Here is a 17,189-nt window from a genome sequence, read left to right on the forward strand (position 1 = left end):
GTGTAGAACAGGTGAATATGCATGTGACACCTGTTCTACAGATTTTTACATCTTAGCAGTGAAGGGATGTTCCTTTGTTTACCATATTAATGGGGTAGAATGAGGAACTGTATATTTTGTCCGCTTTCTTTGTCCATCATATTCATAGTGATAAGGAGTGAAAAAGAGTCTTTTCAACACATTCATTCCAGTGGAGTGATTTTATAAAATTTATAAGATTCTATAAAATTGTACCAAACGGCCAAATTTAAAATTGGCGAGGGCCCTGAGTAAATATTCCATCTTTTTGCAGGATAGGAAAAATTTGTCTTGTCATTGTGCATTTATCAGGGAACTAGGTTTTTTGGCAATGTACATGTAGCACTTGGCTTGACTGATATCCCATGCATGATGGAATAATTTGGAAAGAACCCAAAGAAGTTCAGGAAATATATCGTTCATTAGTCACATGATATGAAAAAGGGATTAGAATGAGTTTGACAGCATCACATTCAGTCTTATCATAGAATCCTGACATTTAACAATTATAATAATTAATAAGAATGATATTGGGTTCTTGCATTTAGTGCTCATATTTGTCAGACTTGACACTCCTGGTGCTACCAAGAAAAAAATGAATGAAACAATATTGATCTATTTCCATAGGAATTTTGAAATATTAAATTAAATTTCCTCTGACGAATGCATTTAATTTTGTCAAAAATATACAGAAAGGTATAATTGAACCAAAGCTTTTAAACTAAAGTCAAATACATGTTTACAGGAGTTACAGATACCTACACACTGTACATCATTCAAATTCTAATGGAAATCATAAATAAATTAACAAAATAATGAATATTCGTTATTTACTTTATTAATAGGAAAACACAACATCGCAAGCATTGTTCAGCCATTCGTACCCTAAAATATGAAGAATATAAAATAATTGTTCTTATGTTATATTTACAGATTCTTTTTAGTTGTGATACATGTATGATCCTACCTCAAGAAAAAGTATTCCCTTCTATACAACTGAATGCTTGCAGCGATAGCTTATATTTGATATGAAAATCAAGATTATTACAACATAACCAGGCAAACATATTCTATTTTTTATGCATAACTCCTATTTTATCTTCCAATATGTACACAAATGCAATACAATATATCCTATTTACTATAAAAAAAAAAAAATAACATCCCAACACACATTGTATTTCGTAGAAAATATAAATACAGCACTGTACATACAAAAACATTGCTATAGTTGGTTTAAAGTTCATTTAGTACAGAAAAGTATATACTATTTGGTTTTGACTGTAGCCAATTGCAAACATTTACAAACTGTCTTCAAAGTGGTATTTCTTTGATTATTATGTCCGGTTTTGACCCTCTTTGAGTCTACGTGTATGTTCGAATAAAGTACAGTCACATACAATGTATGTTTCTTCAGCTAGCTCTTGAAAAGCCATTTACACCAATCTAATTTAGTTTGAAAATCTGCAATCTAGTACTGAAGTATGAGATCATATCACCCTCTTTTATCTCCGAGTTGCTATGATAAAAAGCACGGGTTTCATTTGAAACCTACATCAACTGTTTCAAAGTTGCACTAATTTGAGCAAAGATGTTTACTTTTGTTCTAGTCCAGCAAATGAACCGAGTTTATTGTAAGCAATAGTGTGTGTACATTGCAAAGCAGTGTAAAGCAAGTGTGATAAAATAAAATGTTTTTGCAGCTCTTACTTTTATAATGTACATGTATTAAAGGTACTACATGTATGTCCCATTTGCAGGCCCAAAAAATGAAAAAGTTAAATTCCAACTGCATTTGAAAGATAATACTAATTTAGAACTTCCCTAAAAAAGGTGGGGCTTGAAAATGTCTTGTGTGGGAAAATAATGACTATTAGTTGTCAAATCGACTTTAGGGCTATAGAGCCCAAAAGTAATAGTCTTGATTTTCAGACAACTGTACCGAATGGTCATACGTTTTATGCTGCGCAAAGATTCAATCAGTTTAATCTTGGCCATCACAAGAAGTGGGTTATTGATGTAGGCAAATGCTCATGTACCCTTTACAACTCTTTTCATGTATGTTATTACCAAAGAAGAAAAAAGCCAGTCAGTCACTCAATAGTGTCTGACAGTGAAGTCTAGCAAGTAAACGGGTTTCCTTGCATAATTTGAATATGAGGACACTGCTAACGTTTAAGTTTCACAGATAGGACATACATGACATATTCATAATTCCTGCAAAATTCTACAGCATTTGAGGTTGGCTGCAAAAGGGACATAGTACCTTTAATATGGTAATCTTCCAATATACATGTAAATGATGTAATTCTAAATATTAATTTGTGGGAAATGGGCAAAAAATGTGACACCGACTTGTTTCTTCAAGAGCTCACACAGAAATTACTGCTTTTACAGTACATGTTCATGTATGGTACATGTCAATATATAAATGTAAAAAGATTTGTACTTAGTCAATGCATACATAGAAATGTTTCTTTCATATACTTCTAAGTACTTTGTGCTAAATAAAAGTAGAACTCTTTATTTTGATAAATTGAAGACACTTGAGCTGTGAGTACTGTGCATGTATAAGACTACTTTTGGTTTTACTACTAGTTTCTCTCCAATAGATATTTACATTTCATACAATACGATTTTACAAGAGAATTAGATACATTGTTTATGCATCCGACAAAATTGACAGATTATTTTACTGGAATGAGATTTTCTAGTTTGAGAAGTACACAATGTAGTAACTAAAATCTTCATCATAAAGACAAGTTCAGATAAGACCCAGTAAAACCAGTTTTGGTATAGGCTTCACATTTCTGTATCAGTGAAAAAAAATACACGGGGCTCGAGGCGAATTAGCCCCCAAAATGCCCAAAAGAGCCCCCGAAAGTCTTAAAGAGCCCTCAAAAATTTGCATAGAGTTCAATGCAAAACAAATTAAAGAGTGTTATTTTCATGAAAGCAAACTTGAAAAGTAGCCCCTGAAATTTTTTAATTATTTTTTTCCCTGTTCTGTATTTTATAAAACAGAGCGCAGTGAATAAGCGCAGGACCTTTGTTGCGAGCATTTGCCATTTATTCATGTTTTAAGACGGGTTGTTTGCTGTCGTTTACTGTGGAATATCTGAACAAGCCTTTATTCTGGCTCAGTTTTTTTTCTTATTCAAAGCCCCACTGTCCTAATTGTATCTACTTGCTCCCTCTATAGAAAACTTCCCCAATCGGTGACCATTGGTCCCCCATGACCTCTATTTCTTATGTTATTTGAGAGCTGAGTTGATGAGATAGCTACCTGTCAGTGACCTCGCTGTGAAGTCTTATCCCTCCTAGCCACACTAGTGTTGATAAGCTTTAATATCTAGCATGATGGTATGACAATTATTCCATGTAAGCCACAGTTATCCCATACTTATTGTAGGTAAATGTACATCTACAAACATCTGTTAATAATGCTCAGGGCCACAGTAACTGAAGCCGTTTGTTGCCTGAATCTGAGACCAACAATCGTCCATCTTTGGTGATGGAAACCCCCAAAGGTTCATCCAGCTGTCCTTCCTCTGAGCCGTGTCGTCCAAGATTCAGAGCGTACGACCCCGAGGGATTGAAGACCTCAACGCGATGATTTCCTCGATTTGCTACGTAGATGTAGCCCTGGGCATCCACCGTGATCCCACTAGGACAGTTCAAATCACCAGGGCTCGTGCCCCAGTTGCCGAACCGGTACAAATACGTACCCTGCGACGAGAAGACTTGCACGCAGTGCTTGAAGGCATCGGTGATCAAGAGTTCTCCTCCTTGTGTAAACGCTATAAAAGCCGGGTTACGGAACTGGCCATCCCTTTCGCCTTTTTTCCCAATCAGCCGGATGAACATGCCTGCCGGGTTGAAGACCTTTACGCAGCCGTTGTTATAGTCGCACACGTAGATGTTGTCCTGCTTGTCACATACCACACCCGTTGGACTATCGAAACAGTTATTAGACTGACCACGGGAGCCAAACTGCTTGAGGCACCTGCCAGTACTGAGATCCCACACCTGAACCTTGTGGTTGTAACAGTCAGTTATGATGATATGACCAGCACTGTTTGAACAGATTCCCTTGGGGAATTGCATCTGCCCAGCACCGCCACCCTTGCTTCCCATTTGACGCAGCAGTCGCCCTTCCTCGTTGATGATCATTACGCAGTGCTGGAGCTCGTCCACAACAGCAAAGCAGTTGTTGAGTTTTTCCAAGACATGGACACCAACTGGTTTCTCAAATACTTGCGGAATGACCACCCCTCGCTTCTTTTGTACTTGGCTGGAACTTTGAGCGCCATTTGATGTAAAAGTGACCCAGGGCTGAGAAGGGTTATTGCTATTACTTGAACTCTGAGAAGATGCTCCCTCTACGACGGAAGGTTGGACACTTGGGCTTGGAACCTGCACACTTGTTCTCGGTGGAAGAGGTGGTGCATCCCCTCTGGTCTGAGAGACGGCAGATGGCACTGTGTGCTGCCGCAGCAGAATGCTTCTCGGGCGATCCACTGAAGGCTGCTGTTCGTTGATAGAGGACATTCTTGCAATGCCCGGTCGGCGTGGAACGGGGGGAGGTTGATCACCACCAGCAGGGTTTGGTAGCGAAGCGGATGTTGCTGCAGGAAGTGCTACTCCAACAGTGTCCATTGACAGGTGCCTGGATAGCCTTGCGGACTGTGATGGAACAGGAACACCTGCAGAAAGTGCAGGTTGTCCTGATTGACCTATAGGCTCAGACAACCTTCTACTTGATCTTGGTTGTTGTCTGGCTACGATACTTCTATCGTCTTGACCTGGTATTACATCTGGTGTAACGGGTGTAATTGTAGGCGATGAAGAAGCACTGGCAAAGGGACTGGGAGACCTTCCATCCCCCAAGGATGCGGCCGAACTACTTTGTGAAAGAGGTGTAGGGATGGAAGAGGAAGAAGCACTGGAAGTTGTCGCAGGAAGAGACATTGATGAGTTGAATGGATTGGAAGGTGAACTTCGCGAGACAGCTGTACCTGGAATCATAGTTGGTCTCACAGCTTGAACAGACTTTGCCTTGTCTGTGCTGATTTCCAAACAACCGTATGCTTGGATACTTATGGAGAGTTGCTGTTGGTTAGGATCTGTAAAGGCCACATTACAAATCCTCTGATCAATGTTCAGAGCGTACTGTTCAATCTGTGACAAGTAACCCCTACACAGGCTGAGCAGATTGATCAGATCTGCTTCACGGGGTTCTACTGATGCCGTCAAGGCATGGCGCATTTTTGAAAAGTCAGTTTGCAGTTTATGCAGGTACTGATAAGCGCTGGCCCTTTGACCTTGTATGAATGCAAGCTCTTCTTGTCTAGCACTTGCGAGTTGCTTAATCAACTGATCCCTACGGGTTTGGAGGTCACGAGTCCTTGCCTCAAAGGCACTATCCACCTGATTCTTCACAGAGAGAAGCAGGTCCTCTGTCTGCTTTTCCTTGATATCGATTCTGCTCAGTTCCACAGACTTCTCCTGGAGCTTCCTGGCCAACAAAGCAATGGAATTCCTGACACCTTCGTTGATGGCTGGTGGCCTGTCGGTTTCCGGTCTCGCAGGAACGGGTGGCGAGGATTCCTTCATGCTCATGGGGGTTGGTGATGGACTGCTCTTCTGTTGGACATCCAACAGAGCCAGCATGGTGAAGTTGTTAGGCAGCTGTGCAGGGCCGTCACCTGGACAGGTGTGTTGCTGCCTGCACTGAGGACACTGGATCCTGTTGCCTTGGTTGAGCATGTCCATGCATTCCAGGCACAGAGTGTGCTGGCATGGTAGGAGCTTGGGCTTGCGGGAAGAGGAGGTGAACAGTTCCAGGCACATGGGACACTCCAGCAACCTCTTGATTTCTTCAGCCATTGTAATATTTTTAAGTGTGCCGTGTCTCGTCAGAAATTTAAGAATTTGGCACAAATATCACATGATATTTAATTTATCCCACTGTAAAAGTGAGTAATGGCGGATTAATATTGTTCAGTTGAATAAAAAACTTTCTCTTTCTTAGTACTTGGTGTCCAATAAGCTCTGTCTTATATCATATAACTTCTATCGATGCTGTAGGAATGTTAACAAGCAGTTTCCCAATATATAATGAGTTGAAAAATCCAAACAAGTCATGAAGTGTTTGCAAATGTCAGAGAGCTCAATGTGATTTCAATCGCTCGAGATGAATCTCACCACATTAATAAGTAGGCCTAGTAATTGGCTTGGGCTGATGATGCCTGTCCAGCAATCACTTGACCACATTCCCGTCCGACAAGTCCGGCAGGAAACCTCATCATGCGTTAACCAGGAATCCACGCTGCCATCAGATGGCTATAACAGCTGACTCTGCCACGGCCACCTCTTTCTTTCTCAATCAGAGATCCTGCAAAGAGAAATGAAACGGAGAAGGAAATGGACATGAGTTGAGTGTGAGTCAGTGTCATTCTGTCAAGTTCATTGGAGGGCAATTACTCTAGGTAATTAATACTTGATGGAAAGAATGGACCTTATCACTTCTCCTTTTTGCTGATTGGTAATTTACTCTGTACATGTAATGGGCATATTTTTTTTTTTTTAAGGTGAAAAGCATTTAAGAAATACACATTTTGGGCAGATGATATGTCAGGCCATGGTATTGTGTAGGAAGAAGTGGGAAGACATTATATTCATTTTCTTGTAATGTACAACAAATTCACTAATTCAAACTTGTTCACTTCTTCAAATGAGTTTAATTGTAGACTTTGAACAATTTAAGATGGACAGATTCAAAGTTGTAAGTCATTTATTTTTACCATGCAGAAAAAGAAAACAAGAATACTATTTCTAAATTATACCTGTACCGGTATCATTACTCTGGCAATAAAAATACTTTTTATTTGATGTATTAAACCTGTCTTATACTAAAACCGCAGGGTTTTGTGCCACATGATCTAGTAATCATGTGGCACAATACATTTTTGTTTCTGAGTGTTGGTGTTGCGACTGCTGCCATCGATTTACATGTATAAATACCCAGTGAAAACTGCATGGAAGCTCATCCTACAGTTATATGTTGAATCTGTTGGGACCTCAAACATAGTTTCACTTGTGAAATTTGGCATGGGAAGTGTAAATAACACATGTCTTGCATACCGTAGTTTGGTCAAAACTATTGATTCAGCTTAGGTAAACTTCGACTTGTCCAACTTTGGGTAATGCAGAGTATCTATACAAGATGAGGTACGGAGCATTACAGATAAATCAATAGCTTGTAATGCTTGCATGCCCACATTCACATTTAATATAAAAGAGCTTTTCATATGAAATGAAAGAGAAACCGACAGTGTCAATTTGAAAAGCCCCAAAACGGGGTAAAATGGGGAAGGGGAAGCCCCTTGTGAAAATGTATCATATAGTTAAATGATGATAATAATAATAATAATAATTGTAAATTTATAATGCGCAGTTTCTATATGTATATACTCAACTGCGCATGACATATTGGATATTATTATTACCCCGGCTTTAGCTGTGCTGCCATTATAGCGCTCTAGCATTTCAAGGAATAAATTCCTACCGGGTACCCATTTACTTCACCTGGGTGGAGTGTGGCAAATGTAGATCAATATCTTGCCAAAGGACATTAGTGCGGCGGCGGGACTCGAACCGCGGACCTTGTGATCGACAGTCCGGCGACGTATCCACTCGACCACAACACCTCTACATTAATAGCTTTTGTGACAATTGCTCTGAACAGGCTTGCAATTGGGTTTAAGATTAGGGTTAGTGTTAGGATTCTGTTGATGTACTCCTGAATGTATCCAGCCACGAAGCAATTGTTGAAGGAGCATTTGTTACACACCTACATGTACACTCTAGATAATATATGCTTAATACACCTGTACATGTACTGTACCTGGCAATATACACGGTATTGCCATGTCAATACACATGTACATGTACATTTGTGGTCACTAACAATTGTAGGCCTAATGTCCATGCCCTATCATTCACCTGTATACGTTCACCTGTATACCCTATACCAATATCCATTCGTGGCTGTCAACCGTTGCTTTCTACACGTGTATGCTGTGCTCTACACTTATGTACAAATCTGTATATCACACCATGTGGGTTGTAATTAATGATTTCAATTCTCTCTCTTGCTCTCTCTCTCTCTCTCTCTGACTCTCTCTCTCTCTCTCTCTGTCATTTATTGATTCAAGGGTGCCAAGAGCAAATCAATTGAGTCCGCACCATTTAGTTGGATAGGTTTGATCCACTCCCACTCCCACTACGAATGTAGTACCTACATGCAGTTGATTTCTTTCATGTTCAGAGACAGAAGGGCATGGAATGTGTACAAATATTTTTGAGTCCTAAACATCATACTGGCTCCAAAGGAATATTGTTTTAACTTGCTTTCTAAAACACAAGTGTCGGCTGACACTGTCCATACACTGAAATATCAAAGTGAAAATGACTACCGTACCCGGTAGAGTCCAATTTCGAGATCTTACTGTATGTAGTACAGAGGAGACTTACATGGCAGTCCAGTAAACTACAGTGTATGATCTATATTATATCAATTAGTTTTTAGAATGTTTTGAATGTTGGAATAGAAGGATGTCCCTACAATTTTCAGCTGAATTGTTTTTCTTCCAAGTTTATTGGTAGCCTTTCCTCTCGTTCCTTGAGGTGATCTGTAATCCACAGAATGCATCACTTTTAAAACACAGTAGGCTAGACCGTACTTTTAAAACACAGTAGGCTAGACCGTAGGGTCTAGTCTCACCACCACCAAACTGACTACTGACCAGCAAATCTTGACCATTTGGGGGCCAGTTTCTTGAAACAGTCATAGGTCTACATTCATGGGCATCCCATAGAAAAGCGTGTTCATTCTAAAACACACCATCCAATGGGATGTCCAAGAAGTTAAAGGCCCACTGTACTTCTTGTAGCTACTTGCTCCCTCTATATAGAAAACAAGCTGAGTTGATGAGGTAGCCAACTGTCAGTGACCTTCCTGGGTGGTCTAATCCCACCTAGCCAAACTAGTACAGATGGCATTTAAGACTTATGACTGTTTCGAGAAACGGCCCCCTGGTGGACAGTACATGTAAATAATTGTCTATTGTCAGACTGCTGGGTGTCATCATTGTACAAGGTAGCTAGCTGAGATACAGGTATTAGAGAAGACGTTATCTAGGCATTATACTATCTCTCAGCAACCATCAATTAGACTGCACTCCCCCTCACATGCTGATTCACATGTAGTAGATTATACTAAGGGTGCGTTCAAGCGAGTTTATGAAGCTAGAATCACAAACAAGAATCACAAATCAAAACGCTATTAACAAACACAGTTACTGTGGGAGAGCGTGCAAGCAAATTTTCATCAACGCTGATTCTCGCTCATTTCAAGCCCAGCCACTGCTCATCACACTGTGCAGTTTGACCCAGGAAGTATAGGTCAACTTCGCCGCGTGCTTTTTGTCTGTGTTTACGGTCGACTGTTGGTCAAACCGGAACAGGCCACGATAATGACATCATAGAATCATGATTGAGATCTCTGTTCGTTCAATCGATTTTAGCGACCATGATTCTGCAAAATCATGATACAAAACACATCTTTTCGTTTTTGTTTGCATGTGAATCTAAAAGAATCTACTCATTCTGATTGCGATCAAAATTTCACTCTTTAAAGCATGTGAATGCCCATATTGTACATGTTTGTGAGACTAACGATTTTCAATGTCTGAGAAACATTTTACTTTTAGAATACCTGCACCCAGTTAAATGCCAAAAAATAATAAAAAACAACAATGGATTCTTGTACTGTTACTACATGTAAAGCGCTGTCGTCTGGCACATCACACCTCCTAGAGCTCCATTAATATTATCCTGACTTTAGCACAAATGATACAAATCAATGGAATTTTAAACAAGTACAGGAGCACATGGTTTGAAACTTTGAATCTATGTTGTGGAACACTTTTTTTTTTTATCTAAGGATAACATTTCTTTTAGGTGCCTAGACTCCATAAGCTACAGTGTAAGATTTGTCTACTGTATCCCATTCTCTATCACCCACTCTTGCTCTCATCACCATTTTTTTTCTACACACCATGTAGAGCAGATGTCCCTGACCTCACTCACTCATAGTCATATATTGCACAATGTCACACGTTAAAGCCATGTAGAAGGAACTGTGGCTGTTGCGGTTGGCAAAAGACCATTTCATAAACAGAAAAATCCTGGTCAGTCAGTGAAATATTTCCTTCCTTCCTTGAGTTGATACAGTTACACCCACTCTTCCTTCTTCTAGTATACATCGAGGGCTCAGTGACACAAAGATGTAACTCCATTTTGGCCACTTTGAGAAAAAGTGGTTTTAAGATAGAGGTCCACTTGGGCCTTAAGGATTTAGTCTATGTTTCACTAGCCATTGACTTCAATGGGGTGTTGGGTGGAGTTAAGTCTTCATGTTTCCTGGAAAGCCCACATTTGTCTGAACATTTTGATATCAAATACTCATTTTGGCAAAATAAGGAGTTACATCTCTGTTTCACTGAACCCCTCGACATGTAGTTTTCTTTTCCACCTGTACAACGAGCTTCCACTATTAGAAAGGTAGGCCTACTCATGTCTAGACCTTGGATTGATTTTTTTTTTTTATAGGGCTTTTTGATCATGTACTGTATATATTTAATCAAATTGGCACCAATCATTTTTTTTTTTTTTGTATTGATATATTTTTAAACTGGAATGTAGTTAGTGTGGAAACAATATTACATGTTGCGGTAGTCCGACTCCGGTACACAGGTATTTAAAGAATGTCAAAAATATGAAAATATGACTGCAATGATTACAACATGGATATGAATTTGAAGGCCAGCTAGAGGTAGTAGAGGTGCAATATTTGATCATGTATTGATAATCAATTGTCAACAATTTTGTTTTGTATTGATATATTGTTAAACTAAAATATAGTGTCTTCAAAAACAATATACATGTACATGGATAAAAATGTTGTCAAAAATGTGAAAATATGACTGCTGTGATTACAACATGGATATGAATTTGAAGGCCAGCTAGAGGTGTAAACACCCCCCCCCCCCCTCCCATTTATTATGCTCAAGTTGAAAAAGTACAATATTATTACCAATGGGTTCAAAATTGACAAACCATTTCCTTTGAACTTTTGTACAAATGTGACATTACCCAACGGACAAAGCAAATCAGAATAAAGAAAAGTGCATTTGAACATATGGATGAAAGCAAATGTAATTTCCATCCCTTATGTTTGTGTGTTGTCTTCATGTGACACTTCCGTCCTCATTTGAACACATTTCCTTTCGCACATCTGGGTAGGTGCTGACTGCAAGGTCTAGAATGGAAAATGGAACATATCATGTTTCATTGGTAAAAAGGATATTACCTTTCCCTCTTTTCCTTTCATTGTGAAATGGTGAATGTACTTTGTCGTTTCATGTGAAAGCAAATTTTCCCAAGGTAGACAGAAACAAATTATATAAAACCAGATGCTCCAAAGTCCACATAGATATTATTTGTTTACTAATCCTACCCTACTCTCATTGATAAATTTATACCCCCTGTCTATCACATTAAAGGTAATACAAAGTTTTGGGAAATTTTGAAAGTTGGGTGGATAGTGATTCTTTACAATTTTGATATATTTAGAGGCCCATGTGGATGTGTTTTAAGCACTAGAAAATTTAGGCCCTATAACACTTCTGCTTTCGAGAAAAATTAAACATAAAAATTTACCGGTACTCCCGGTAAATGTTGATGAATTTCAAATAGCGCCTACGGCCGTACACTGGTAGTTGCGACCATGGAAATCTCAGAATATGTAGTTATGATGTATAATTTCCAAACGGGAATAGCTAATCGGTCGATTTTAGTCAAGAAACATTGTTGTATAGCTTAATTAAAATCTTGACCTTGAGAGGGAGCTATACAACATAAAGAGTTTATTATTGAATATTTCATAACTTTAGACTCGATTTCAACCTCGACAATTATCACTGAATACTTAATAATCGCATATGCTTCCAATATATTCATTTGAACCAAATTCATGACCCCATACCAAAACTTTGTAATACCTTTAACAACAAGGAAAGACTATTGTCACAAATATTGTGCAAAGTCTCCTTGAGCCTCTCTTTGCTATTAATGAGAGTGTACAATATTACTCATCAAAAACATAAATTTGCCCGTTTCACTTTGCATTCATATCATCATTAAATTTTGATCATTGACAGATGTAACCTATGGCTAGTATGTCTACGGTGAAACCTACTGACATGCAAGAGAAAACAAAAGTTGAAGCCAAAACAAACAAAAAAGAGTTTGTTGTAACAGTGATCTGTATAGTAAAACAAACAAGCTTTCACAGTACTTTGGTTTGTGTTGGTTTTAATTCTGTTTGTTTGCTTTTTACTACCGGTATTTGTTTGCTTGATTCATTTATTTATATGCATTTATGTTTGTTGATCTGCTGTTATTGTCATGGAAAATTACTGAACGTTTTAAATGTACTACACCAAACCCCGAACTTGAACTCCCTCATTGTATGTTGCATGTCACTGTTGGAGACTTCAAGATAATCACTATCAGTCGTGACCCTATCCTGCACATGGTACATTCTCATGAGGAGATACTATGTAACAGAAGAGATTTGATAAATTTTTACAGTTCCTACAGTATACTTTTCAAACATGTACAATGTAGCACCTAAATGAAACTGCATACATACTTTGTACTACATCTGTTCTTGTGCATTTGATATAGACCTTTAAAGGGAAATCCAACCCTTGTAATAAGTTAATTTGTATTAAAGTAGACAAATAAGTTAAACAGAATGGAGAAATTTTGAAATAAATTGGATGAATTAAGAAAGTTATGAATGTTCAAAACATGACATCCCTTTCTATGCAAATCGCAAATTGGCAGTTTGGTCTATGACTCTGTGGATTGTTACGTACCGTAGTTGCAAATTACCCTCTAGTTTTTTGTGTACAGAAATTATTAATTTCTGGTATTCTCCTACATGTATGTGCCTTCTCCCTTGGGGCACTACTCAATTATAGTATGGAATAGCCATTATTACAGGTTCTCTAAAAAGTAAACCCTCCCGAGTCCTGAATCATACATTTAACAAAATTGACATATCAATCACTTCACTTGTGTGTTGAAATAAATGGGAAAGTAGTGTGGCACTTCCACACAGTGACTTTAGAAATTCAGCCAATTTAAAGTGCCCATATAAACATGTACACTGTAAATAGTGATCACAATTTTCAAAAATTCATCTCATTTTTTAAAGATTTTATTCAAACTTTCACCAGTCTCCTTCTCTGACTGTGCTGCTTTCTTTTGGAGTAGTTCTTCTTCTTCTTCGCTATAAGTAGGCCTATATGTACAGGCCACCGCTGGGTGTTTTCTATTACTGATGTAGGTGATGTGCAGGTGTATATAGTGACTCAATAAAAGGCCTACAAAGAACTGTGCAGCTAAAAAGAATAGTTTAACGAAGCTGGATCTCAACTTCTCAAGTACCTCTCTCTAAATTAAGCTGTCTGTAAGGTTGGATGTCACTTTAACCCTCTAGGGCAGGTCCAAGCTATTTGGATTGTGATGTACGGGACATTTAGAGACTTTAAACAAGAAATAACAACAGATGAAATTATTTATATGGCTATCTTTTGGTACGAGTCTGTGGCTATTATGAGCTAGTTCATTTGTGGAAAGTTTTATTTCTGACCAACTCTTTAATTAATTTTTAATGTAATTAATGTGCTGCGTGACGTACAGGACGCTGCAAACCGTACGTCACGCAGCACATTAATTACATTATGAATTAAATAAAGAGTTGGTCAGAACTAAAACTTTCCACAAATGAACTAGCTCATAATAGCCACAGACTCATACCAAAAGATAGCCATATAAATAATTTCATCTGTTGTTATTTCTTGTTTAAAGTCTCTAAATTTCCCGTACATCACAATCCAAATAGCTTGGACCTGCCCTCTACTGGAATGAAGCTGAAATAGACATGTACATGTATTACGGAAATCAACAGACGGACAGGAATTTTAGATTTGGCTCTTGGCCGAGATTGGCAAAAATTGTGTAAAGTACAGCATGAACCTGTGCTCTACTTAGTTTGTAACTGCCAGTGAATCTAATGCCTACATGTAGGTCACAAATACACCGCTCCCCATACAATCTTCCCTACCCGGCGGATTGCCATGGATTTTAGAGACCGTACAGGACTAAAATTGAACTGGTGCACCCCATGGCTCCCGGGGTTGTCAAGGCGCCTGGCTTGGTGCCGTGCGGTGCACTGAACTATGTGTCCTCTAAAATCTGCGCCTCCTGTATTTAAAGCTGCGTTGTACATCGAGAATTGACAGAAAAAATTGTGAGGAGCCCGTTGACAGCCCGCAAGGTACAGGCTTTCTACAGCCTAACTGTCATATGCAAACAAAGGGAGAATTGGGAGCAGCCAACTCAATTACACTATGGTGCCTGTGTGCGTACAGCTGGTGAAAAATGACCCGGGCCCGGCACCGGTTAAAAATTACCCCAAATGTCCGTTTTTACTGTACGGGCCCCAAAGTGCATATATATGTGAAAGCCCCTAGTTGAGGACACTCATTAATCAGGCTACAATTACAACGATTTGAGAAGAGAAAGGCTTCAATAAAGTGAGCCCAAATCAGATCGATGTCTTGGGGTTTCTTACAAACGTTACGAATTGTATTTAACTTACAAGCAAGCTAAACAAAGCATTACTAGAATGGAGAGAATATGCTTAAGAAATTTTTGGTGCTTGAATACATTTTTTTAAATTTTACATATCAAATTTTGTCTTACGACCAACGAACGAGTATTACTATTAGGAAAGAAGTCATATAGCCTAGCCGATCATTTAACAGATAAGAACACGTTTGAATTATACACAGTAAATTTTGGATCATAACGATTATTTCTGGAAATTCTAGTATAATTGCATTTCTGATAGTCAACATCTCACCGGCAGAAAGTTGGCCGTGTGTTCCCGTTCATAGTTGAAGAGAGGTCCGCTAAAGCTAACTGACAATCCTAGAATAGGAATGCAGGTCAAATAAAAACAAAAAGACAAAAACAAATACACATGAATTTAACTCTTGATGAATGTTGTCATATACTTACGATTTTCAGCTGTGTTTTATTTTATTCTTAGCTTCAAGCGAATATGTCGATGATCGTTTGGAATAAACAATGAAGTTGAATGAACCAATAAAACTCGAGTCTTTCAACCGCCGTACAGCAACACATTCCAGTATATCGTACCCCTTGTGTACAGTCGCACGGTGTCGCCTCCGCTCCGGCTTCGCTGAAGCTAGCTTGTATGAGCCGTTATGAGTGACGTTTGGCGACACACACCACCGATTCGTGAAAACCGGAAGTGGTGTGTGGGGGGCTTTGTTTATTGGACATTCCATTGCGGAGTAGGGAAGATTATATCGGATAACTCATTTTCTGTTTTTTAATAGAACCTCGTTGTGAATTGAATTAGGAAAGACCGATCAAATTATGCAAGATTTCTGTGATTGTTTCTATCAGAGGAGATAAATAGCGCGCATTTGAATGGTTGGTAAACAGGACGTCAATTGTGATATTCCCTCTTCAAAATGGTTCAATCGATGACTACCAATATTTTCCGGGAAGACCATTTTAATGGGAACGTTCTACCCAATTTGACTTCTCGATGAACCCTAAGCAATATATCATGTCGGAATGAATATATAGTTGAATATTACTACATAGTAGCTAGAAGTTATGGATCTCAAAGCAGTGTTTTCTGCTCAATGTCAGTATAAAACAAAATCATGATTTAATAGCGTCCCCGCCCGCTTCCTTTTTGGGGGCCGCCTCCCCCCCCCCTTTTTTTTTTTAAATGAAAAAACATGAAAAACATACTGCTAAAAAAATTCCGATTTACAAAAAAAAAAAAAAATGCCGGCGTTGATCTTGAAAAATAGCCCGACTATCAGGGAAAATGTACCGAGCTGCTACTTTGGAAAGAAAAAAAAAAAGGCCTAGCTCCTCCTTCCTATATATGCAGGACGCTAACATGTTTTTTTTTCTTCAAATGGCCTAAAGAGAGAAGCAATTGACATTTGTTCCTTATATTTTTTCTCTGAATAAATGAATTTATACTTGAACTTTTTGTTATGTTACAAGAACATTAGCTCCCCATTGGATGAGATACAATTCTCCCGGCCCTATATGTATTTGAAAAAGTTATTTTCTCCCTGCTTGTCATTTCTTTTTTCATTTTTCAATAATTCTATGTCTGTTATATAATCCTGTTTAATTTGTTTCTGTATACAATTTGTATTCATTGTAGACCTTAAAAAAGATGATTTAAAACAAAAAATGTTTACAGCCTTGACGCTGATATTAAACCATCTTTTATTTTCCTCTCCGTTTTCCTCTTGTGTTAAAGGTTTCTCCTCAACCCCATCGAACCGAAAACCAGTGTCGCGTTACGCCTCTACACCATCGCAAAATACTTCCCAGTCACCATCAACAGCGCCCTCACAGGCCAAGGTGAAGACAGAGCCTGAAGCCGCGTTTGACGAGATGGATATATCCTTCGAGGAGGCAGAGGCTCTAGAAAAGGCTCTCCAAGAAGCAACTACTGCTTGATAAAGAACTAGCCGCTGCCAGCATCACCTTGTGTTTCATTTCTTTACTTTTTATAATTTCATAATATAGTGTTTCTTTTCTTTTTTTCTTTGCTAAAAACCAGAAACTTTTGCAAAGTACATCAAAGAATCGTTAATGTTTACAAGGATAACCAAAAGACCATTTTTTGTAATGTAGCCAAATTTGTACTTACCGTATGTATGCCTCGATACAAATTATTTCATTTACACGACTGTTACAAATAATTGTATTTCAATAGTCAGAATGTAAATAGCATATCTTACTTGTTGTTAGGTAGGGCAAGCCATACTTTTCTTTTTTTTTTCTTTTTTTATCCTTCCTAGCGATCTGTATGCAATTTGAATTCTGACTACATATTGAGATATACAGGTGAATGCAATCATTTCGTTACATTGCGAAAATGCCCTATTTCACAGCAAGCCGAC

At 38.5% G+C, this 17,189-nt stretch overlaps 2 protein-coding genes across 2 annotated transcripts in view; one reads left to right on the forward strand and one right to left on the reverse strand.

Moving 5' to 3' along the window:
* Positions 1–16,998, forward strand: part of LOC590516 (DNA primase large subunit) — a 38,824-nt gene extending 21,826 nt beyond the window's left edge. The window contains exon 12 of the mRNA XM_030982981.1: positions 16,541–16,998. Coding sequence (XP_030838841.1) covers positions 16,541–16,743 — 203 coding nt within the window. The 3' untranslated portion in view covers positions 16,744–16,998. The remainder of the gene's footprint in view (positions 1–16,540) is intronic.
* LOC590474 (RING finger protein nhl-1) lies at positions 3,270–15,564 on the reverse strand. Its single transcript, XM_030982980.1, has 2 exons — positions 15,241–15,564; positions 3,270–6,415 (listed from the first exon to the last, which is right to left on the reverse strand). The coding sequence occupies exon 2, from the start codon at positions 5,905–5,907 to the stop codon at positions 3,466–3,468; it is 2,442 nt and encodes an 813-aa protein (XP_030838840.1). The 5' UTR covers positions 5,908–6,415; positions 15,241–15,564; the 3' UTR covers positions 3,270–3,465.
* Positions 16,999–17,189: the final 191 nt, after the last annotated feature.

Source organism: Strongylocentrotus purpuratus, unplaced genomic scaffold (genome assembly GCF_000002235.5).
Source record: "Strongylocentrotus purpuratus isolate Spur 01 unplaced genomic scaffold, Spur_5.0 spur5_scaffold_13, whole genome shotgun sequence".
Classification (NCBI taxonomy): domain Eukaryota; kingdom Metazoa; phylum Echinodermata; class Echinoidea; order Camarodonta; family Strongylocentrotidae; genus Strongylocentrotus; species Strongylocentrotus purpuratus.

Coding starts and splice junctions, on each gene's coding strand:
- LOC590474 (XM_030982980.1), bottom strand. CDS start 5,907: ATGGCTGAAGAAATCAAGAGGTTGCTGGAGTGTCCCATGTGCCTGGAA.